The sequence below is a fragment of the Bos indicus x Bos taurus genome, chromosome 15, assembly GCF_003369695.1.
Source record: "Bos indicus x Bos taurus breed Angus x Brahman F1 hybrid chromosome 15, Bos_hybrid_MaternalHap_v2.0, whole genome shotgun sequence".
NCBI classification, from domain to species: Eukaryota; Metazoa; Chordata; class Mammalia; order Artiodactyla; family Bovidae; genus Bos; species Bos indicus x Bos taurus.
The window spans coordinates 50,232,041-50,257,695 of NC_040090.1; the positions used below are offsets into that span (position 1 = coordinate 50,232,041).

Genomic DNA, 25,655 nt, shown 5'->3' on the forward strand with positions numbered 1-25,655 from the left:
GAGCTCCATACTGCTGGAGATGGAGGAGGAGGTGGGAATGACCAGAGATGAACATGACCAAGTAAGCGGGGTCTGCATCATGAAGGGCCTTGTCTGTCCCAGAAACAGGATGAAATTTCATCTTGTAGGTCAGGAGTCCCCAACCTCCGGGATCTAATGCCTAAAGATATGCGGAAGAGCTGATGTAATAATCATAGAAATAACATGTATGATAAATGGAATGTGCTTGAATCATTCCAAAATCATCCTTCTCTAACCCCCACCTGTGGAAAAACTGTGTTCCACAAAACCAGTCCCTGGGTAGTGAAAGTGTTAGTCGCTCAGTCGTGTCCAACTCTTTGTGACCCCCATGGACTGTAGCCGCCAAGCTCCTCAGTTCATGGGATTCTCCAGGCAAGAATACTAGAGTGGATTGCCATTTCCTTCTCCAGGAGATCTTCCTGACTCAGGGATCAAACCTGGGTCTCCTGAATTGCAGGTGGATTCTTTACCATTTGAGCTACATGGGAAGCCCCCATGGGTCCCTGGTGCCTAAAATGTTGGGAACCGTTGCTGTAGGTGACAAAGAGGCACTGAAGAAATCTGAAGAGGGCAGTGATTTGTTTATTAGAAGAAAAGTAGAGGGTTACATGGGAGACCTATAAAGAAGCCCTCTTGGAGGGACAGCAGTTAAGACTCCATGCTTCCGATGCAAGGAATGTGGGTTCAATCCCTGGTTGGGGAAGTAAGATCCCACATGCTGCATAGCTCAGCAAAAGAAAAAGAAAAAAATAAAAATAAAAAAGGAAGCCCCCTCAAAAAAGCAGAGGGGATGAAGGCTCAAGCTAAAGAGATGATGGAGAGAATCGATGAGCAGGGAGAGGTGCAGGAGGTGCCTGACTGCAGGTGATGGGAACTGGCGTGGGAAAAATCTAGGAGGCCTTGCTTCCTCTGCTTGCCAGACCTTGGGGGCACTTCCAGCTTCGTCTTGGGCATTCCCACCACTTTAGCACGGGGCAAAACAAATGTGAGGCAAGCAATGAATACCTGCTGACTAGTTCACATCTACCACCTTCATCAACTAAAGGTAAGGTAAAGTGAAAAAGTCAAAGTGCAAGTTGCTCAGTCATGTCCAACTCTGCAATCCCATGGACTATGCAGTCCATGGAATTCTCCAGGCCAGAATACTAGAATGGGTAGCCTTTCCCTTCTCCAGGGGAATCTTCCCAACCGAGGGATCAAATCCAGGTCTCCCGCATTGCAGGCAGATTCTTTACCAGCTGAGCCACCAGGGAAGCCCAAAGGTAAGGTAGAGTGAAATGAAAGTGAAGTCTCCCAGTCAGTTCGTAGCGACCCCATGGACTGCAGCCTACCAGGCTCCTCCGTCCATGAGATTTTCCAGGCAAGAGTACTGGATTGGGTTGCCATTTCTTTCTCCAGGGGATCTTCCCAACCCAGGGATCGAACCCAGGTCTCCTGCATTGTAGATAGACACTTTACTGCCTGAGCCACCAGGGAAGTCTGAAAGTAAGGTAAGTCTGTAGCAAATCTTCGGTGATCCTTGTAGCAAGGATGAGAGCAGGATGACTGCTAAAGTGGATTATAAAAAGACTTCAGAGCACCCGACTGGGTTCTCTAGAGCATCCACATACACTCATCTTGGAGTCGTGTGTAAAGAAACACTCACCTGTCAAAAATAAAAACATATGGAAGACACTGCAAACAGAGTGGAGCAATAGCTCCGGAGCTGGTCTCAGAAGTCTGGGTCCAGCTCTGGCTCCCTGAGTCGGCAGCACACACAGCAAGGAGCATCACCGTTCTGAACCTCGGTTTGCTGTCTATGTTGGGCGACCACCTTCTGGCCTTAAACGTGCAATGAAGCTAAGGTTGGGCTTCCCTAGTAGCTCAGCCGGCGAAGAATCTGCCTGCAATGCAGGAGATCCCGGTTCAGTTCTTGGGTAGGGAAGATCCCCTGGAGAAGGGATAGGCTACCCACTCCAATATTCTTGGGCTTCCCTGGTGGTTCAGACAGTGAAGAATCTGCCTGCAATGTGGGAGACGTGGGTTCAATCTCTGGGTTGGGAAGATCCCCTAGAGGAGGCTAAGGTTTAAGTAAGGAAGGAAATCTGCAGGGAAAATCAACTTGAAAACTCAGTGAGTGGCAGAGAAGGGTGCTGCATGAACTGAACCAGGAGGGCGAGGCGGCCTGGGCTGTACAGCAGGGAGCCGAGGACCAGAGTCACTCAGACACCTGGAGTGGCAATTCACCGGCAGAGAGAGAAACCTGTCATCCTGACTCACTTCTGCGGACTTCCATTAAGCCCTGCTTCCTTTCACTGTCACTCTGTCTCCAGCTTATCATTTTATCATCGTCTATAACTTTACTAATAAAACTATGGACCAATCCTTACAGCAAGAAGAGGCCAAAAAGATGATCTTCCCACCTCCTTTCCCCTTCAGAACAGGAAACCAAAGGCCAAAGAACTTAAGAGATGTGTATAAAGCCACAGAGCTATTTAATAGCATTGCAAAAAATAACACTCCAGTTGGCCTAAGAGCAGAGTTCTGCCCACAGCTGCCCTTCAAGTCTGAGAATATAAACTCCTGGGGTGAAGAGGAGGTATTTTACTTTTTTTCTTCACCCTTCGGTGTTCTCACTCATAATGAGGACTAACTTACTAACTGCTGTTCGTTCCATAAAACGTGGGCTCTGTGTGCCCTTGTTGAGTGTTTTCTTAGTACCAGTTCAGTCCTAACCAGAGACATAACCCTGCTCCTAAACACCTTAGATTCTAACGGTTCAGCAGCAGGGATGCTGAGATGGGATACAGATCATCAACAAAGAGACAAATTTTTAAAAATGAGACAATTTAAAAAGTGAAAATATTATGAAGATAATAAAGCTGAGTGGTGCAAAGTCTCAAAAAAGAAAAAAATACGTCCAGGTCACATCACTATTAAGTGACAAAATTTACCAGATCAGACTTAAACGTTTGCTTTCCTACTTTCCTAAATATTAAACAGCTCTCTTACACGGTACATAGTCAAACAATATTTACCATTGTTGCTGATGAGGACAAAACAGATGTCAATATTCCTACTAATATAAGATTAAGTGCTCATAAAACATTCAGATATAACAAGTGTTTCTCAAAATACAAGTTCCAAAAATAAGTCTCATGAAAGACGGCGCAAGCACCACAGGGTACACGCAAAACCAATTCTAATCTCACAAACGCCTCATATCTTTTTTAATTTCATTTTTTACTTTTTATATAATTTTTAAAGGTTACCTTCCATTTACAATTATTACAAAATATTGGCTGCATTCCCCATGTTGTACAATCCATCCTTGCGCCTATCTTATCCCATGTATACTGTACCTCCCACTCCCTCCAAATTTCTTTTAAAAACTGTCTTTAAATCTTACCTTGTCTCCTTCTTACAAGTTCTTCTCATTTTGCTAAGAGTTTTCTCTCTGCATCGTCTCCCTAGCACCAAAAGCATCTTCTCTCCTTATTATCCTTCATATCAAAGACTGTCACTCATCTCTAACTCAGAAGACAATCCTGCCCTCCATCATCTAGAGTCCTCCAGCCGAGCCTTATGGCAGCACTGATTAAGCTGAAATCATAGGTTCACGAAGCCACATCACAGGAAATTCAGTGCTGGGAAAAACACACACAACACCTTCGGGGCTGGCTCCTCGGTCCCCTCCCTCTCCTATGAGAAAGGGGATCAGGTTTCAGAAGTGTACTGGGAAGTACGGACACAGGACAGGCTGCCTGAACTGATCACACAACAGCCCTAATCACCTTCTGGACCACTCACTATTTTTTTTTCAGGTCCACCAACCCCAAGTGACTCAGCAAAGATGCCGCAATGACAAACAACCACAAGTCCCAGGGCCTGTCCTTCATATCAGATAAAGTTGGCCCCAAAGGACACCAATTGGAAAACACCTCTTTCCCTGGAAATGAAAGGGGAGGGAGATAAAGAGAAAATAATCAGAAAGTGACCATGCACTGTGCACAGAGAGATGCTTTTTACCTTTCCTAGTTCATCCTCAAACCAACCTACAAGGTGGGTATTACCAAGACCCTCTATTTATAGAGGGGGAAACTCATGACACAGAGCAATCTAAGGGAAGACAACTTGCTGTGGGCTGAATTTTACCCCATGGAAGCAGGCTGCAAATTACTACGGGGATAAAAGTCAAAGGGGATCCATGGAAAGCCATTTGTGTAGACACTGAGAGGAACAGTGTAGGCCTGGGAAGTTAGCGACAGTGTTTTGCAAAGAAATGACACATGCTCTTCCTCAGCTGCCCCATCACTCTCTAATTCACAGTCAGTGGCCACCTGTGACTCCAGATGCGCCATCACTCAGCTGCAGGTGGGCTTACCTGCCCTCACTCAGAACAGGCCAGGCCAAGTCTCTAAGTCTCTCTGAGGTAGATGGAACTAACTTGAATGCTGACATCAAGGCAAAGATAGTATTCAATAGGCAAATTAAATTTTTTTTTGTTTTGCTGGTTAAAGCTGAGTCACCATCCCACAGCCAATGAGGACCTCACTTGTTCTAGGGCAGCGGTCCCCAACTTTCTTGGCACCAGAGACCGGTTTCGTGGAAGATGATTTTTCCAAGAACGGGGGAGGGTTGTGGTTTCAGGATGATTCAAGTACATTACATTCATGGTGCATTTGACTTCTGTCATTATTATATTGCGAAATTTGTTGTTCAGTCACTAAGTGTCTGACTCTTTATCACCCCATGGACTGAAGCATGCCAGGCTTCCCTGTCCTTCACTATCTCCTGGAGTTTTCACAAACTCATGTCTATTGAGTCAGAGATGCTATCCAACCATCTCATCCTCTGTCACCCCCTTCTCCCACCTTCAATCTTTCCCAGCATCAGGGTCTCTTCTTATGAGTCGGCTCTTTGCATCAGGTAGCCAGAATATTGGAGCTTCAGTTTCAGCATCAGTTCTTCCAATGAATATTCAGGGTTGATTTCCTTTATGATTGAATAATTTGATCTCCTTGCAGTCCAAGGGACTCTCAAGAGTCTTCTCAGCACCACCACCCTTTTTATATAACTCACCATAATGAAAATCAGTGGGAGCCCTGAGCTTGTTTATTTCCTGCAACTAGACAGTCCATCTAGGGGTGATGGGAGAGAGTAACACCCAAAGTGTATTGCTGATGTCCAGTCTACTCTGTAACCTCATTTTGGTTTGCACCCCTATGAGAATCTAATGCCCTCAGGTGTAATGTAAGTGATGAGGAGAGGCTGTAAATACAGATGAAGCTTCACTTGCTCACCCACTGCTCACCTCCTGCTATGCAGCCTGGTTCCAAACAGGCCATGGACCGGTTGGGGACCCCTGCCCTAGGGAACACCCAGGGTTTAAAATTATATGTATATACAGGGACTTCCCTGTAGCTCAGATGGTAAAGAATCTGCCTGCAATGTAGGAGACTCAGGTTCGATCCCTGGTCAGGAAGATCTTCTGGAGAAATGGCAACTCACTCCAGCATTCTTGCCTGGAGAGTCCCATGGACAGAGGGGCCTGGCAGGCTGTGGTCCGTGGGGTTGCAAAGACTTGACTGAGCAACTAACACTACTACTATATAATATGTATAATTTAAAATTATATGCAAAATCATATGAATATGTATATATTGAGCTGTTCAGTCATGTCCAGCTCTTTTGAGGCCCCATGGACTGCAGCCCACCAGGCTCCTTTCTCCATGGGATTTTCCCAGGCAAGAATCCTAGAGCAGGTTGCCATTTCCTTCTCCAGGGGATCTTCCCAACCCCAGGATTGAACCCTTGTTTCCTACATTGGCAGGTGGGTTTGTTTTTTTTTTTACCACTGAGCCACCATATGTAATGTTTATATCTATTAAACATTCATTTATTTTTAAAGGCTCAGTAGTTCATTCATCCCCCAGTACTGATCCACTTAACCTGGAGGAGTGAGGTTTGCAGTTTCCTGCATTGTGCCAACTATTTCTTAGTAAGAAATACTAAGGACACAACTGAGCTGATTAAGAAGTAAAAGTGACTTAACAGCACCTGTCACCCATAGGGGCCTTAATCTAGCGGAAAATGGGAGGTAGAGGCTCTAGGACTCCAGATTCTCTGTGGCTACAAGGGAGAAAAATGCATAGTTAATTAAGTCCCAAATGCCTAAGTTCTGAATCACTGCATCAATGATGCTTGTGAGAAACAGAATTTTTAGTTTTCTGTGCCCACCGTCTGCTGTAGAAACCAAAGCATCAGTGGTTCCATGTCCAGTATAAAGAGGGAGGAGCAGAAAAACCACTGGTTACCCCATGTCCACAGCCAGAGTTCTCCAGCCAACAAAACACAGGCCACCTTCGCCTACTCTGAGATGAATGAGCTAGGTCCTTCGCTGAGAGGAAACTGCTTCTCCTCTCCTAAAATAAAACGTCCATCCAACCCCACTTCCTCAGGAAGACTGTCCACAGAGAGGATGTCCTTCACAGCAAGGGCTGGCCAATAACCAGGACTAACAAGGGAACAGCTACTGCTGTCCCCTCTGTGGAGACACCAGTCACATTTTTAAATTTTACATTTATTTCTATGATTGGCATTGACTGCCTAATAGACGCCCAATTAAAACCTGCAGTTGAACAAATGAGGGGATGAATAATAAATATACTAGACTGAACTCTTCAAAGCACAGAGGCCAGTCAGAGCTCAGTGGCAGGTACACTGCAGCCAAGCTGTCAGATTTTTGTAGAATTTGGACTCTTCTCACTGTGCCAGCCTAAAGAAGGCCGAATGTGTGTGTGTGTGTGTGTGTGTGTGTGTGTGTGTGTGTGTGTGTCGCTCAGTTGTGTCTGCTGACCCACGCTGTCAGCACGTGAACATCAGCCTGGGTACAGTGCCAGATGCACTTATGTTTGTACAAGACGGAAAAGGCCTGAATTAAAGGTGCCGGGACACAACCCTTCTGAGTCAGGTTTCCATCATTACTCAACTGCATGGATGTAAGCACGTTTCAGAGCTTCAATTCCCTTCCAAGTGGGCATACTTGTTACATCTACCCCATAGGATGTGGGGACAAATGAAGTGCTAGGTTGTCATGCCAGAAGCATATTACTGAAAGGCTCGGTGTGTGCCAGGCACCATGGCAGGTGCAGCAAATACAAAGAATAATTATATCCTGTGCCACCTTCCAGAGCCCAGGGCCTTGTAAATCACACTGAAAAGGATCAAATGCGCCCCCAGATTAAGAGATGATTACATCACTATGATGAGCACTGTGTTTCTTCATGTCCAAGTGGGCACCACTGTCTGCCGCTCTGACCGGAATCTCCCAACAGCAGGCATCAGCACCCCTTCTTTCCTCTGCACCACCCTCCTCCCCAGCTCCCAGTTCAAGGCTCCACACTCTGGAGTGCCCCAATCAATGGCATTCCTGACCTGCCTTCAAGGCTGTCAGGACTTGGCATAATGAAGGGCCATGTGTTACATTGGCCCTGCTAAAAAATAGAATATAGCATCTTTCATATGATAGGAACCAACAAGGAAACTTTCCTTTAATTCCCTTTTTACTCTTTATGGTAAGTAGCAGGGGGGAAAATGCATATATAGATCATTTCTAAGCAAAATTGTGAAGCTAACAACCAACCTATTTCTACCTATGTGCAGTCTTTTACTAGAAATGGGAATTATGGCCTCTTGAAAAGGAAAAAAAGTCATCATTCTGCATTTAGCTGTATTCATATATTGCAATTCTGTATTTTTTTGTTTGTATTGTAAAAAATTCACATAATAAACAATGTTGTGATATAAAAAAATAAAAAAGAAGGGCCATGTGTATTGGCAGCCCTTTGGCTCTTGGCTTCCATTAACACTAAGAGGAGGAAAGAAGCAAAACACCCAGAGAACAACTGCTCTGGCACCTGACAGCTGCAGAGAGAGGCCCAGCTTCATAGCGTGTCTCCCGAGGTCTTGGGAGAGGTCAGAGCAGCAGGTGCATCTGCATTCTAGAACTGAATGAAGTTGCACTATCATGGGGAGGGGAGTCGGGCCCCAGCTCAACCCCATCATCTCTCTCTCCAGAGTGGGGTAGAAGACGCTCCTTTCACAGCTCCTGATTTTCCAGTTTTAGAAAACACACGGATTCTTCCAGGGTGGTCCAGTGGTTAAGAATCCGCCTGCCAATGCAGGCATCATGGGTTTGATCCCTGGTCTGGAAGGATTTCACTTAACGAGGAGCAACTGAGCCCATGCACCACAACTACTGAGCCCACGCTCTAGACCCCTCTCAAGTGGCAACCACTGAGCCCACGTGTTGCAACTACTGAATCCCGCGCACCCAAGAGCCTGTGCTCTGCAGCAAGAGAAGCCACCGAAATAAGCCCGTGCAACTAGCGAGTGGACTCTGCTTGCCGCAGCTAGAGAAAACCTGGAGGCAGCAATGACAACTCAGCACAGCCAAAAATAAATAAATTAATTAAATAACAATAATAAATAGGGATCAATGTTGTTAACAAACACATGTTTATCGTCTCTCTCTCCCCTCCCTAGGATGCATATTCTGCTAGGGCAGAAACTGTTTTGTTCTCTATTGTTTCTGGTGTCTAGAACAGTACTTGGCATGTCCTATGTGTTCAATAAACACTGATTGGACTAAGTAGGGGGGAAAAGGGGTAGAAGGAAGGGTGCATCTATCACAAAATCCTTCTCTCCTGCAAGTAGAACAACCGTTGCCCCGACCTAGAATTAGAAGACTCAGAGAAAACTAGGAAAAGGAGTATTATCATGGCAATCACAGATCCAAAAATAAAAATAGCCTTCAAAGCTGCCACAGGTCCTCAGTGGGAAAAGGCTAGTCACTACCTGGGCCCCATAAGCCATAAGGTTGACCATAAGCCAAAACATTGTTCCCAAAGTGCCCTTGCACTCTGGAGTCTTGTTTTGGGAGAGGTCAACCACTCTCCACCTCATGATGCCCAAGTTTGTCTCCTGGAATAGAGACCACCCTTACAACAGCAGCCGTATCTGGTCTGTGAGCACTCACAGTCTGAGGGAAGACACAGCACAAAGGAAAAACCATGAAAGAAATCAACAGGCTTAAAACAGACCAACAACATGCAGCAATCCAGATTTACATAAATGGCATAATTATTCAACTTCAAGAGGACTTTTTGCTTTATAACACGATTTCCAATAGAATTTCATGAAAATCAAATTTCCTTACAGCTCTTCATCCATTTGACTATTCACTCTATAAGTATATGTTTACTGGGCTCCTACTAGGATCCATGCAAAGAGTCCAGCAGGTACTGAATAAAACAAGCACTGAACAAAATTAACTCAACCTTCATAGCTTCTGATTCAGTGAAAGATACAATGAGACCAAACAGTCACAACTTAAGAATACAGATTTGTAATAAATACCCCAGTGAGGAAATACTTGCCAGAGGAGAGGGTAACTGAGCTAAGATACAAAGGAGATGAAGGGCAAGATGGCCAAGCAAGTCAGTGTTACAAAGGAGGAATTCTGTGTGGAAGAACGATGTCTGTGAAGACCTGGAAATAAAAGGAAGCATCCCTGGGACTTCCCTGGTGGTCCAGTGGTTAAGAATCTGCCCGGCCACACAGGGGACAAGGGTTCGATCCCTGGTCAGGGAACTAAGATCCCACATGCCCTGAAGCAACTCAGCCCGTGCACCACAACCAGGAAGTTCATACACCTCAACAAAAGATCCCGTGTGACACAACCAAGAGCTGATGCAGCCAAAAAAATTAATTAATAAATAAACAGGAAATAAAAGGAAGATCTCATCTGTGGCACTGAATGGTTACTCTGGCTGGAGGCCGAGGACTGGGAGTGGCAATGAAGGAAGCAGGAAGGGGAGCAGAAGTGAAGCCATGAGGGCCACTGTGGCTGCAGATGCCTGAAAAATACATGTGAGAGACGGTGGTGGCCCAGGGAGCTGTAACAGAGGGAGAGGTGAGAAGACAGACTTTCTTCCAGGGAAGGAAACCTGGTGAAACTGAAGGGTACCAACCCCCACCACAAGGAACAGAGGGGAACTGGTTTGGAGGGAAAGATGAAGAGTTAAGTTACGAACTGCTTTGAAGAACATTCCAATGGACATGTCCATCAGCCAGCTGAAGGGCTGAGCCTAAAGCTCAGGAAAGAAATGAGGTCTGAGATGTGTATGTGAGACTGTTCATCATGAGGGAATGACTAAATTCAAAAGAGTGAATAAAATAGCCCAAGGATAATATGTAGATTTTGGAGGAGGAGAGAGGTGGGAGAGTGAGGGGAGATAGAGAAGGAGAAATAAACCTAGATTCAAAGCCTTAAGCAGACCAACAACAAAGAGACGAGACAGCCAAGAGCAGACACAAGTTATAAAATCATAAACTCATTTTCAGTGCCTATTAATAGATTAGAAAAGTGACATCTCATCAAAGAAACAACAAACCGCTATTTCAGCTTACCCTAACCAGAGGAGCAGACTCAGAAGCCTCATAGACCACCAAAGAAATCAGTTATTAACTAATGACAAAAACAGCATGATTCTTCAGACACGTGTACTTAATTCTGTCTCACAACTCCATATTACAAACAAGAAAAGACACTGAGGCCCAGAGAGCCTGAGTAACCTGTCTAGGCTCACATAGTAAAAAAAAAATAAAAATTAAAGCAGAGCCTCCACTCCCATGGTGCCTCAGACAATCCCTTGGACTGATGTGAGTGAGGGCATTCGTCTAGGACAAACCGTCATCCTGCCCCTAACAACAGACAAGGCCTGCCGGAGCTTCCTGGGTTCACTGATGAAGATATGGCTCCATCCTGGGCAAAGATGAGCTCCTTGGGACATGGAGTCGGAGGATCACACAGTAAGGTTGCAGATCTCTTCTAGAGCTGTCTCTGCCACTGACCAGCCTCCTAGCCTTGGACCTTCCCAGTCTGCTCAAAGTTGAAATGACTGGAGATTTCCCTGGTGGTCCAGTGGTTAAGAACCCACTTTGCAATGCAGAGGATAAGGGTTCAATCCCCGGTCAGGAAACTAAGATCCCACATGCCACAAGGCAACTACTGAGCCCATGACCTCTGGAGTCTATGCGCCGCAACTACTGAGCCTGTGCACTACAACAAAATATCCTGCATGATTCAACAAAGATTCCAACTGTTACAGCTAAGATCTGATGCAACCATATAAGTAAATGCTAAGTCACTTCAGTCGTGTACGACTCTGTGTGACCCCAGAGACGGCAGCCCACCAGGCTCCCCTGTCCCTGGGATTCTCCAGGCAAGAACACTGGAGTGGGTTGCCATTTCCTTCTCCAATGCAGGAAAGTGAAAAGTGAAAGTGAAGTCTCTCAGTCGTGTCCAACTCCTAGCGACCCCATGGACTGCAGCCTACCAGGCTCCTCCGCCCATAGTATTTTCCAGGCAAGAGTACTGGAGTGGGGTGATATAAGTAAATAAATATTTTTAAAAAAGAGATAAATGACTGAACAAGCCTCACCCACCATGAAGACTAGATTCTCTGACAGCGAAAGAGAACCAGAGCTGCAGGTACTAACAGGTGGCAGCTGAGTCCGAGAAAAGTCTAAGCAGGAGTGAAACCTAGGTCCCAGGACCCTCCTCCCTTCTCCCTCCGAGCAAATCTTTTCCTCAGACCTACTTTTTATGTTTTAGTCAGAATTCCATATGCTACTGAAATTATTTTTTGCACATTGGTCTCCCCCAAAGGCTATGAACTCCTCAAGGAAGGGCCACTTGTCTCCATCTCTGTGCCCCAAGTATACAGGACAGCAGCTGATTCTCTGCAAGTGTCCAAAAGTGTTTGTTGAACTTGAGAATTACTTCTCCTGAATTATCTACATTTTAGCCTGAACTGTCTGATGTCGACAAACAGAGACATTTTGGGGAGCAGTCCAGGCATGGAGAAGGCACTTCGGAGAACTGTCCAGTGTTCCTGAGAACTTTCTGAATGGGCGGGCCACTTCCTGCCTTGTTCTGTCTGATTCTGGCTCTGCTTTTTAACACGTGTGGCCACCAGTCCCCCCACTGCACCTGCAGGGTCCCAGAGTCCCCACCGGAGAACCAGTGAGGACTTCTCTTAGAATCTGGAAGCAACAGGCCCGAGTTGTTAATAATAAGTCTCTGAAAGAATATTCTCAAAGGACACTGACCAGATAGTCTTCTCACCTTCGCTGAGGACAAAATAAGAGAACGTGTTTGAATTATACCATGGAGGATTTCAGTTAGATCTTGGGCTTGAAAACACAGAAAGAAGTGACCAAGAGAGGAGAGGTAGTACAATCCTCCTTCCTGGGACTATCTTTTTTTTTTTTCTAATGGGATCTGCACATGTCAGGAAGACGTGCTTCATTGTAGACACAGGGAAAAGGCATGGTATCACCCAAGCTAAGGGCAAACTGTTCTCTGGAGAAGCTCCACCCTGTTCAGAGTAACCTTTATTACTGCCATTCCATCCAAAAATCTTGAGAATCAACAGAAAGGTCAGGAAGCGCTCCAGAATATAATGACCCAGCCGGGAAACAAATGGTTACTGGACCAAGGCAGACTGCTCGGAGGGGTCAGACTGGCACTCACACCAAGCTTGGGTCATGCAGAACAGGAGGACGAGGTTAAACAGTATCTTTTTGATGAGAGGGCTCACATCCCCCCACTTCAGAGAAATATCTCATCCTGATGACTCCTCCAGAAACAATGCTTCAGAAATTCTTCTTTTTCCTTATTTCACAGACTTATTTGTCCTTGACCTATGGGTTTATGTCCTCCCTTAACCTTCCACCAGTACAAGATACAGAAGAGTTGGTGAAAAGCCTCTCAGTTAAAAAGAAACTCTGAGAACTTCGCTGGTGCTCCAGTGGTTGGGAATCTGCCTTCCTATGCAGGAGATGTGGGTTTGATCCCTGGTTGGGGAACTAAGATCCCACATGCCTTGGGGCAGCTGAGCACACGAGCCACAGTGAAGAGCCCACGTGCCACAACAAGGACCCAGCACAGTCAAGGATAAAATAAATAAAATTAAAAAAAAAAAAAAAGAAAGAAAGAAACTATGAATGAGAAAAAAATACTGGGAAATAATATTCCAAGCATACTACTACTGGTTGGTTTAGCACAGTATTAATAAAATGATGAGCTCTCTTCCTTTTCCCTACTATCCAAAAGTTTGATATTAACTAGCTATATGACTACACACAGTAATCACTGACTTTTTCTTTCAATCTTTTGGTCAAACCATGTGGCATGTGGGATATCAGTTCCTCCATACATTGGGAGCATGAAGTCTTAACCACTGGACCACCAGGAAAGTTCCTCATTGACTTTAATAATGTAAAAATTCCTTTTAAGACAACAAGCTGTAAGACTCTTAGATTCAAAAATGTATCACTAAACTAACTGTCCATTGTCTTTCTGTATTTCCTGAGTTCCTGGAACAAACAATAAAGGGTTAACACACTCAACCCTGCCCAAATGGGGCCCCAAGGCAAATTATTTCTGCATAGTGGCAAAGAAAAGGGAAAAAACAAGTAGGTTGTGGATTATTTTTTTCAGTCCCCTTGCTCAGCCCCCTCATTTCCTGACTAAACTTGTGAACCAAAAACAGAAAGAGCAAAAAATCTCTGTGGTCAGACCATGGAGGAAGGAGGCACCAGGCTGGAAGAAGTTCCAGAGATGTGACAGATAGAAAGTAGCCCAAACGTTAGAGGTTAAAGTCAGAGGCCTGAGTTCCAGGCTGTAACCCAGATTTGCCGCTGAGATGTGTCTAATCACCAGATTTCTTTATCTCATCTACAAAATCAGGGTGGAAAACCTGATTAGAGCCAGTTAGAGTAAGTGCAAAGGACGCAGAAGAAAGCGCTTCACAACCATCTGACCCAAAAGATGTATCAGGGCCTCAAATGAAAAAGCCACGGGTTTCCACCTCCCTCTCCTCTTTACCACTGGTCAGAGTGAAAGCACAGCCGCATCTTCCTGGCGATGACTTTGATCAGATTATCGGAACTGAAAATCCGGACACAGGGTCTGAAAACAGGGGAGAATACTTGACACCGGGACTTTCTTTTTTTAAAAAATATTTATCTATTTATTTTTGGCCGTGATAGGTCTTAGTTGCTGCATGGGCTTTTCTTTTTGCGACAAGCAGGGGCTTGCCGTGCGTGGGCTTCTCATCTCGGTGGCTTCTTTAGTTGCAGGGCAGGAGCTCTGGGGCACTCGGGCTTCAGCAGGTGCTGCTCATGGGCTCCAGAGCACAGGCTCAAGAATTGTGGCGCCCAGGCTTAGACGCTCCGAGGCATGTGGGATCTTCCTGGACCGGGGATCGAACCCATGTCTCCTGGAAGGGCAGGCAGATTCTTCACCACTGAGCCACCAGGACTTCTTCCAGGAAGCGGCATGCAGCTACCCACCCTGTGTCCAAGTGGCCTCTGTGCATCAGCTTGAAGCCTCTCCCATCCTGCCTTCCTTCCACATTCCATTTTCTACCCTGTGTCCTTCATCCCGGAGAACCCTCACTATCTCCTCTAAGAGAAAAAAGGTTCCTCAGGCTCCCAAGTCACAGGACAGGGTTCATTAAGCTCCTCCCATGCTGAAAAGCATCTCTCTTCACACGAGGTACCAACTGCCCCTTGGCAAGTCACCACACCAATCTGGGCTTCAGAGGGAAGCACCCCAAGAGGCCAGAGGCTCCAGGAAAAGCCTGCAGACATCACAAAGCTCTGGTACATACAGCAAGCCTGCAATCACTCCCCAGCTCTCGGACCAGCTTGGCTCTGTATCTGAACACCTGCTTCAGGGGCCAGTGGCTCACTCACTGGAGTCAGGAAGGAAATTCCCCACTGGCAGCTCTGCCCTTCTAGTGCCTTAAGGAAAACTCCAGAGTTACCCTAAAAGCAATGATCAGTGACCAGCATAGCAACTGGTGTTGCTGGGAGAGACTAACCAAGCCAGGCAGAATTATCACCTGTTAATCTACCCCACGGAAATCCCAGTCTCTCCCCTTATATGGAACTGGCACCCGCTCAGTGTATAACCACCATGGAAACTGTCAAGATATCAACTGCTATGAAGGAAACTGGCCAGTGTGAATCAGCCCACAGGGCTTAGATCTACCTTCTCAGTGGCTTAGATCTACCTTCTCAGTTTCCGCAAATTGTCTGAATCCGGAAACCACATCTACAGCCCAAGGCCGGCTGTTTCTCACGGAGCAGTTCCACCCTCCATGGAGGTAGCACCACCCTCACACATCCCCATGCTGACCTCCGACCCCTGGCCCCTACACACGTCTCAGCATCCTATCCATCCTTCAGACCTCCTTCCCACCTCCCCCTCCACGTGACGTGCGTGCATGTGTGTGTGCTAAGTCGCTTCAGTCCTGTCGACTCCTTGCGACCCTAGGGCTGTAGCCCTCCAGGCTCCTCTGTCCACGGGATTCTCTAGGCAGGAATACTGGAGTGGGTTGCCATGCTCTCCTCCAGGGGTATTTCCGACTCAGGGATAGAACACATGTCTCCTGCATCTCCTGCTTTGCAGGTGGATTCTTTACCATTGAGCCACCAGGGAAGACCCCCTCCACGTGGATGGAATCTCAAATACGCAAGGGCCAACCATTCCCAGGCCCTGGGGAGATGGTGCTGTGGAGCTGCCAAGAGCGCGGGTCTCTGGAATTAGAAGAACATGACTCAGATCTCACCCCTGCTTCTGTGTGACCAGAGCAAATGCATCTCTGAACTTCAGGTTCCTTGGCTGTAAAAACCCACCTGGGGCTTTGTAGGGAGGATTAAATGCATACTTAAGGCTCTTAGCAGAGAGTAAGATACAGTCCCGCCCTCAAGGAATTAAGGGTCTGGGTGAGGTTTAGTTTAACCTTATCCAGCACCAATTACTTTATCTGCTGACAAATCACAGGTCTCCTCTTTGGTGCTCTGTGTGAAGAAAGACATGAATTCTCTCCTTCTCACACTCTCTGTGCTTCTCCCATATGGCGGGGTCCTCACCAAAGTGATGGGTATGGCATCTGGATGCACTCATCAGATTGCTCCCTGGAAACTGAGCTAAAACTGGAAGCAAGACTCCCTCCTAAGGTCAGGGGAAGGGGATGAAGACTCAAGATAAATAAGCCAAGGAGGGACTTCCCAGGTGGTCCAATGGCGAGGACTCCACGCTCCCAATGCAGGGGGCCCAGGTGCAACAGAGTCACACGCCAAAGACCCGACGGAGCCAAATAAATAAATGAATGTTTTAAAACAGATACATTAATAAATACACCCAGTGATGGGTAATCATTACCTGCAAACACGCATGTCAGCTAGGCTGGCAGCAGACAGATAACCAGGCCCACCAGGCCTGCAGAGTCAGTGAGAGGTACCAGCTGAGATCAGATGTACAGCCGGGCAGAAGACATGGCAGGGTCGCTACATCACAGAGAAGAGGAGACAGAAATGCCGAGGGAAAGCGGTGCAAGAGGTAGTGCTAAGGAGGATGTCCTGGGGAGACACAGAAATGCTCTGTGTCCCCCAGAAAGATAGCCCGAAGTCAGCCAGCCACACCTACTCACCCGCTCCTTGGCACTCTCCCACCCTCCTCCACAGAATGACATCAGGATGCTGTCAGAAAGGCTGTATCTCTGTCCAATTCTGACCTCTTGCTGTATTCCAGCAGGTGAGAGGGACTCTGGTGCTCAATTTGGGTTTTTTTTAATTTAATTTATTTATTAACTGTGCTGGGTCTTTGCTGCTCTTGGGCTTTCTCTAGTTGCCGCGAGCGGGGGTTACCGTTTATTGTGGTCCCTGGGCTCTTCAGCGCAGGCTCAGTAGTTGTGCTGCATGGGCTAAGTTGTTCTGGGGCATGTGGGACCTCCCTGGACCAGGGATCGAACCTGTGTCCCCTTTGTTGGCAGGTGGATTCTTATCCACTTCGCCACCAGGGAAATCTCTCAATTTGGGTTTTAAACAATCACCAAAACCAGTTATGGCCAAGGGATCTGGGGAGACATGCGGGTACTAGTTCTAAGAGCCTTCCCCATCAACTTCAGACTTCATTATTCACAGAGCTCAGAGGGCAACATGGCCAGCAAAAAACTGTGCTACCTTATGTCAAACAGTGGCCGAGATGACAATCCCCAGCTGTAATAGTAACTGCTGGAAGAGTTGTGCAAGGCTCCAGCCTCCACCTCACACTTGGTTCACATAGAACAGCAAGAATTCACTGCCTCCCATACCACTCTGCGCATGTCTCTCCCAGGTTCCAGAAGCTACAATGGCTCCCCATTGAGTTGAATCCTCTCTGCAGACAAAGCACACTGTCCATAGGATCTCAATACATCTTTGTTGACTGACTCATTAATTGAAATTCAAACTCTTCAGCACACATCATAGTCTGTCAGCCCATCACATCACTACCCTCATTTTCCCACATCCCTCATCAAGACCATTCCCATCTTCAAGCCAACACATCCAAATTGTCTTCACTAAGAGGCATCTGGTTCCCATTCAAAACTCAGCTCCGCATAGAAAAGACTTGTGATTGCCTAGTCTGGAGGGGAGAGGATGGAGGACTGGGGATTGAAGGTGATATATAAAGGGTATGGGTTTCTTTTCAAGGTCATGAAAATGTTCTAAAGTTGGGGTGATGACTGCACATATTTGTAAATATACTAAAATATACACTGAATTGTGTACTTTAAAGGTGACTGAATTGTATGGCATGTAGATTATGTGTGTGCCAAGCCACTTCAGTTGTGTCTGACTCTGCAACCACATGGACTATAGCCCCCCGGCTCCTCTGTCTATGGGATTCTCCAGGCAAGAACACTGGAGTGCATTGCCATGCCCTCCTCCAGGGGATCTTCTCCACCCAGGGATCAAACCAGAGTCTCTTATGTCTCTTGCATTGGCAAGCAGGTTCTCCACCACTAGGATACCTGGGAAGATTATGTCTCAATAAAACCATCATACAGCAAAAAACTCAGTTCTGGACTCATCTCCTGCAGGTTATTTTCCCTGACTCATGAATAAGGACACTTTCATTATAAAGAGTAGAGTAAAAGTAATCATTCATTCACCCGTTATTAATTTATTCATCAATGAACATCTATTGATCATAACAAAAGGCCAAGTACAGTGCTAGACAGTGAAAATACAAAGATGAGCCAGAAAAAATTAGACTCGGAGTACTCCAAGGTCCTTGCTAACTTCATCATTTTCTCTACTTCTATCTTCCCAAAGGAGAAGAAAGAGGTCTCCTGATTATATTTTTATCTTTGTGCAGTTAAAACCCACAAGCTGCGACTTCCCTGGTGGTCCAGTGGTTAAGAATCTGCCTTCCAAAGCAGGGAACGTGAGTTCAACCCCTGGTCGGGGAATGAAGATCCTGCATACTGCAAGGGAACTAAGCCCACGCGCTCTGGAGCCTGCGTGCTGCAACTAGAGAAGTCCAGGTGCCACAACAAAGACCCAGTGTAGCCAAAAAAAAAAAAAAAATCCACAAGTCGAGACCCTCTCAGCCCCGTGCTCTCTACCACATGGGATAGAATGGCATCGAAGGCCTGCAAAGGTCTTTTCCTTGGTGTGGAGAGGTAGACCTGGGGTGAGGATCACGAAGAGGAAAGATGCCCTACAGGGCATGCTGTGCTCGTCCCCTTATCCGAGCCAGAGCTGGGTCACTTCCCCATCAGCATCTCCAAATCCTGTAACATGTGAGGAGCCCCGGGTTGCTGCTCCAGGACATGCGGGTATGTCACCTGTACTCTCCAGCATACATCCCCTCCATGTGAGCCACTCACAGGAAGAGGACAATACTCCTTCCCCCTTGCACAGCAAAGGGACGTTTACAAAACATGTCCACACATATCACTCTTGAGACCGGCCATTAATCCACAGGTAGAAAAGATGAAAGGAGTTGTGCAAGGTTCCCCAGCTAACAAAGGACAGAACTTAAATTTAAACCCAGGTCTCCTGACATGGGGCTTCCCTGGTGGCTCAGATGGTAAAGAATCTGCCTGCAATGTGGGAGACGTGGCCTTGAGCTGGGTTGGGAAGATTCCCTGGAGAAGCGAAAGGCATCCCACTTCAGTATTCTTGCTTGGAGAACCCCAAGGACAGAGGAGTCTGACAGGCTACAGTCCACGGGGTCACAAAGAGTCAGACACGGCTGAGCGACGAAAACTTCACTTTTTCCTGGTATGAGATCCAATGCTCTTTGGGCCCTATTGCCTCTAAACGCCAGTTCCTTCTCAGGGAACCATCCTGGCCATCTACAGTCACTCATTCACTTGACTGCTTCTTTTCTTTCCCAGAAACCTTCTACTTTCAAGGCATAAAACGAATGGGCTTTTGTTTTAGCCACAATCGAGACAGATTCCAACAGGAGGCAGTTCCACAGCAGTTAAGAGTAGAGACTGGAGTCTGACAAATCTAGGTTTGAATCCAGAGATTGCCTTTTTCTGCATATATACCAACATTCTTCTAACCCAACAAGTCACCACAGAAAACTACTGCCAGTTTTTAAACTATTCCCAGAAGGTGAAAACCCTTCCTGATTTAAAAGTATATTCCCTGGGACTTCCCTGGTGGTCCAGTGGCTAAGACTCCACACTCCAAATGCAGGGGTCCGGGGTTCGAACCCTGGTCGGGGAACTGGATCCCAGAACTGGATCTTGCGACACAGCAAGAGCTGGGATGCTGCAACTAAGGACCCCGCATCTCACAGCAAAGATCGAGGATCCCGCATGCTGAAGCCAAGACCTGCTGCACCCAAATAAATGAAGAAATATGAATACTTTTTAAAATAAATAAATACAAGTTTGTTCCCTGCTCCAACAAAAATGAAGATTCCACTGAACCGTTTTTTTTTTGGAGGGCGGGGGCAGGCTGTGCCTCGGGGCTTAGAGGATCTTAGTTCCCTCACCAGGGATCAAACTGCTCTCTACAGTGAACTCGCTGGACTGCCAGGAAATTCCCTGTACTGCACCTTCAGAGAACTCAAAACCAAGAGCAACATCTCAAAACCAAGACACTACATTTTCCTAAAATAACCAAATCCACCCTATCCCCACCCTGACTACCAATGTAAGACTGTCCTTAGTACACATGGCAGAATCTCAGGGTCAAAACAGGGCCTCTTTTAGGGTCTCTCACATTTGAGGTGAAGCTGACAAACCGGGATGAACTATTTTAGTTCAAGATTAGCTCCCATCAGGCTTCCCTGGTGGCTCAGCGACAGAGAATCTGCCTGCAAATGTAGGAGGCACTGGTTTGATCCCTGATCTGGGAAGGTCCCAAATGCCGTGGAGCAACTAAGCCCACGTGCCACAACTACTTAGCCTGTGCTCTGGAGCCCGGGAGCCGCAACTACTAAAGTCTACAGGCCCTAGAGCCTGTGCTCTGCAATGAGAAGCCCGCACACCAGAGCTAGAGAGTAGGCCCCCGCTCGCTGCAACTAGAGAAAAGCCCATACAGCAATGAAGATCCAGCAGAGCCAAAAATAAATAAATAAAATTACAATTCTTTAAAGTACAGCCTTAATCTTTTTAAAAAGAAAAAATTTAAAAATTAGCTCCCACCAAGTTTGTCCCATTTCCCTCCACTCTCTGGGAAAGGCGGAAAGGCGGCAGGATGATGGACAAGTACAGAAAGAACTGTTATCCTCAGGTTCCCGAAAAGCCCCAGAACAAAGCTTTACATCTTCGCCTGCAGAGATAACCACATCCAGTCATTACAACCAAAAAAAAAAAAAAGAGGGAGAGAGAGAGAAAGAGAGCCTGGCAGGCTGAGAACACTCATCATCCATATAACCCAGCCCAATTTCTTAGCATCCTCTCAAAGACACACCTCATCCTGTTCTTATGTTCGTAGGTACTGTTCCCCTTTCCTGATCTCATGTCCCCGATATCATACTCTTTCTGCTGTTTTCTACTACCTGTCTGTACGTGTCCTGGTTTGAGCCTCTGCCTTCCAGGAGTCTTCCTCCTCTCTTTGCTGTACAGTCAGTACCACGTGGCATGTGTGTGTGCTCTGTTGCTAAGTCACATCTGACTATTTGAGACCCCAGAGACAGTGGTCTACCAGGCTCCTCTGTCCAAGGGATTTTTTAGGCAAGAATACTGGAATGGGTTGCCATTGCCCCCTCCAGGGGCTCCTCCTGACGCATGAATTGAACCCTTCTCTCCTGCGTCTCCGGCGGCGGATGCTTTACCACTGCACCACCTGGGGAGCCTCCACCACGTGACACACAGTGGTGACTTCTAAAGATTCCATCTCCTCAGTACCAGCGAAACTCACATGCCTTAATTTCTTATCCCAGTCACCTCCCATCCTCCTTCTTAACTACCACATTCCCACATCTACCCAGCCCCCCCTACCTCCTGCCTCCTGGCCACAGCACCATCAGCTAATATCAGACGACTCATAAGAGCATTCAATCAATACTTGTTGAACTGAAATGAATGGAATTGAACAGACTGGGAGCAGGTGTCCAGGAAAAGGTGGCCAACTGCTCAGCTGCCTCACACAAAGGCACAGACCATTGTTAAGATACAGGGCCTTAGAGTCTGAGAGTAAATGAGTAGGGTACAAGATATCAATGAGCCAGTAAGGACAGCCCCGTCCCTCCACCAGGCAACTGGCTTGGCTTAAACCTAACTCCCTTCTTCCTCCAAGGCTGTGTGGAGCTGCCCTACCTGTCTCTTATACAAATTCTCTGCCTAGGGAAAGCGAACTTCCCAACTACTCAAAAGCCACATCTACCCAGGCAAAAAATAGCTGGCACAATCTACAAAGATGTGGACCCTGCCTAGCTGTCTAAAGATTCTCTGTGGTAGGAAAGCTGACTCACTCAATGTGAATACACCTCCTCTACACGTGGGGGGCCAGGAAAGACAACCTGGGGTGGCCAAAAATAAAATAATCAACATTAAATGGAGCTTACAAACTGAAGTTTGAGTGGAGGAACCACTTAATTTCTCTTGCCTTCTACGATCTCCATCAGTGGTACTGAGAGTACCTACCTCAAAGAGGTTCTGTGGGGATTAAATGTGGAGATAGACGGTGAAGTGCGCATCCTACTGATGCTACTGCTACTGCTAAGGGTTCAGTAAACACTAGCTGCTAAGGTTTTTACTGTTCGTGTTGCTGTGAGGATCCGATGGGTTGGAACGCAGCGTGAAGCCCCGTGTACACGTGTACTGTAAAGTCACCGGGCCCCACCCGGGCTGGGAAGATGGGTGACACGTGGGCAAGCCGTCCACTCGGGAGAAGGGCTCCTGCAATCCTCTGCTTAGTTTCCCGGGTGCCCTGGGAACGCCTCCCCCCCTTCCCCCCGCCCCGGCGGCTCTGGGGAGGCTGGAGAAGGAAAGGGGAAGAAGGCGGGGACGGGACGGCACGTACCTGCTTTCGCTGCACTCCTTCCGCTCCCTCACCCGCAGCCACTTGCGCAGGAGGAAGCGTTTGCGGCGCGGGGAAGCGCTGGGCGTGGAGCAATTGGACCACGGGGTGTCCTCGTCGCTGGAGGGCGTGATCTCGATGGATGGCAGCTGCAGGAACTCCTTGCCGGGCGCCAAGACGCCGGGCAGGTCCCCGCTCAGCCCGGCCTCTAGGCTCGGCTCCTGCACGTTCTTGGTGCGGCGCATTTTGAAGCGCCGGCGGCGAAGCGTGGGGGTCGACGAGCTGGACCAGACCGGGCTGCCCTCGGGGGCGCCCCGCGGCTCGGGCACCTGCAGGGCGGGCGGCTGCAGATTCTCCATCATGTTGGCCGCCGGCATGGGACCCGCTGCTTCCGCGCTGCCCCGGCGCCTCGCCGCCCGCCGGCCCGGCTCCCCGGCCCTCGCCCGCGGCGCCCGGCCTCTCACGTTAGGAAACGCTCGCCGCTCGAGCCGCGAGCGGAGCCAGCTCGTCCCCCGGAGCGCCGCGCGGGCGGAGGGGGCGCGGGGGCTGGCGGCGCGGCCGCCCGGATTCGAACTCGGCGGCCCGCCGCCGCCCAGCCGCCCTCTCCGGGGCTCCCCTCGCGCGCCCGCTTGTTTTCCTTCGGCGGCGTTCCCTCGCCGGCTGGCGACCGTGCCGGAGTGGGACTGGGCGGCCCGCGCCCCCGGGGGAGGCTCGGCAAACTCTCAGTGGTTTGCCTTCGGCAGACTAGGCTGGGGAGCCGGCTTGGCGCTGCAGGGAGGCAGAGAGCGGGAGGAAGGGGTAGAGGAAGGAGGAAGACGGGGAGAGAGAGAGAGAGAGAGAGGAAGCAGACGCTGGATAAAAACAAAAGAGGAGGAGCAGGGGGCGAGGAGCGGGCAAGGGGGCGGGGGTCACGTCTGTCCAGAAGGGGCGTGCACGGGCGGCGACAGCTAGTGTAACAGTACCCGGGATCCCTGGGGAGGGACTCTACCTTCGAGTCCCGGCTGCTCCAATCAGCCTAATGAAACAGGATCACGGCCCAAACTTTCTCAAAGCGACGATTGGCCAGGCAGCTCTCACTAGTCTTTACTCCCCCTAGGAGGGGGAGCGGGGCGGGGTGGTGGTGGGGGAGAACCCGAGGAATTCAGTCCGGAATCGCCAGGGCCACCTAAGGATACAGGGTTGAGGCGGGGAAACTGGGAGACTCTTGGGGCCGGATCTCCTCTACCGAGAAAGGTGCTTTCTTTCAATCACTTGGGGTACAGGTCGGGGCACAGGAAGCCCGGACACAGTCAGAGGGGGGTCAGTAAGGTTCCTAGAGGCTGCTTCCAAAATGACAAGCTGAGAAGAGAGGACAGCTCTGTGGAATAAGCTGAAGACAGCAGACATGACATATGGGGGAAGGACAGACAACAGGACCTAAGAGACACAGGGCACAACGGGACCAGTCAGGAAAAGGGGGGTGGTCTCTATATCTTGAGTGACCCCCTCCATATCAGAGCCCCATTCCATGCACAGAATAAAATCAGAGGAAGGTGAGCATGAAGGGTGTCCCAGGGAATTGAGGGTACTCCCTTTACATTTCTGGGGGTTGGGTCAATTCTGCTTCCACTTGCATGGACTGGGTCACAAAACATCTATATGTCCCCAGGTCATGGAACCTAGAAAGTTCACTCTCTAGACCCAGGTTCCACCCTAAGAGACTGGCACTAGAACTGATCCACCTCACTGAGGAGTCCTCTGTCAAGATTGAGTCTAAAGAGCCCAGCTCCTATAGCAAAGAAGTTAACATGTACCCTCCCTCCCAGCCCAGCCCATCTGCCTTTCCAGTAAGTCTTACATGTAAGAACCAAAGTAGAGATGTGTGTATGTGTGTGCTCAGTCACTTAGTCATGTCTGACTCTGCGACCCCATGGACTGTAGCCCACTAGGCCCATCTGTCCATGGGACTTCCCAGGCAAGAATACTGGAGTGGGTTGCCATTTCCTCCTCCAGGGGATCTTCCCAACCCAGGGATAGAACCCACGTCTCCTGCACTGGCAGGTGGATTCTTTACCACTGGGCCACCGGGGAAGCCCCAAGTAGAGATGGGAGCTTTCAGACAGACCAGGAGGAACACAGATAATGCACCTTGAAGTCCAAGATGCGGTTCTTGTCTTTTCTGCCCTTTCTATGAGTCCAGGATGTTTCTGTGCCAGGATGAAAGTCACAACAGCATGTCACAAATGTCCCTAAACTGAGGAGAAACCACATTCCTAAAGACCACCAGAGCTCTGCGAGAAAACACACCCCTTCAGTTTGTGTGACAGCTGGCCCTGGATCCACCATGCCCTGCAGTGACACCTGGGGAGTGGGGCATGGCTCCAGGCATCCTGACACTGCACAAGCTCCCCAAGGCCGGGAATCTGGGGGAAGTACATTTCGCTCAGGGTGAGAGAGACCGTAGCCAAAAAAACTAGAGCCAGTTGTTCAGTCACTAAGTTGTGTCCTACTCTTTGCGACCCCGTGGACAGCAGCATGCCAGGTTTCTCTGTCCACTGTCTCCTGGAGTTGGCTCACGTTCATGTTCATTCAGTCGACGATGCCATCCAACCATCTCATCCTCTGTTGTTCCCTTCTCCTCTTGCCTTCAATCTTTCCCAGCATCAGGGTCTTTTCCAATTCCTGGCCAGAGCCAGACCACCCATAAACGTCTCCCTGGAAGAGTGGCCTATCTTGTTTCTGACTCTTTTCCACATCCGATCACTGGCTCTCTCAAGGGGGCTCAGTATCACTCTATTTTCACTCCTGGATGTGTCACGGAAAGGAGAAACCCCTTGCCATCAGGTGTCAGGCCGGGCAAGCAGCCGGACACTGCATCCGGCTCTGGGAACGCCAAGGAGGCCGGGCTGTAACTCCACTCTTCAGGCTCCAGAACTAAGCCACGGAGTTGCTCACTGCCTTGGATTTCCTCCAAGGATGAGTGCTCTGCTGGGGATCTGATAACTTCTTGGTACAGGGAACCTGCTTGTTGAGGGGCTGTTGAAGTCAGAGAGCTGGGTCTCGGGTGTTTAGCGGGCAACAGGAAGGTGAGTCACTACCATTCACCAGGAAGCCACAAAACACAACGAGACAAAACAAAACAGAAGGGTCCACAGACAGGTGCCCAAGGACCCCATGGGTACTTGGGGGAAAGGGAGAGTCACCAAGGGCAGCCCCCTTTGACTTTGACTGTGAGCCCTCTGAATTTAAACATATGCCTCTTAAAAGGAAGAAAACTCAGC

The 25,655-nt window shown here is 48.4% G+C and overlaps 1 protein-coding gene across 6 annotated transcripts in view; it reads right to left on the minus strand.

The window, feature by feature from the left end:
- GRAMD1B (GRAM domain containing 1B) overlaps positions 1-23,369 on the minus strand; it is a 188,342-nt gene extending 164,973 nt beyond the window's left edge. For 2 of the 6 annotated variants that reach the window (XM_027563430.1, XM_027563428.1), the window contains exon 1: positions 22,399-22,805. In XM_027563430.1, coding sequence (XP_027419231.1) covers positions 22,399-22,772 — 374 coding nt within the window. In that variant the 5' untranslated portion in view covers positions 22,773-22,805. Of the gene's footprint in view, positions 1-14,074; positions 14,352-15,584; positions 15,676-22,398 lie in introns of those variants that run through there. The other 4 variants (XM_027563436.1, XM_027563437.1, XM_027563431.1 and 1 more) reach the window with 4 other exon arrangements.
- Between the last annotated feature and the right edge of the window lie 2,286 nt (positions 23,370-25,655).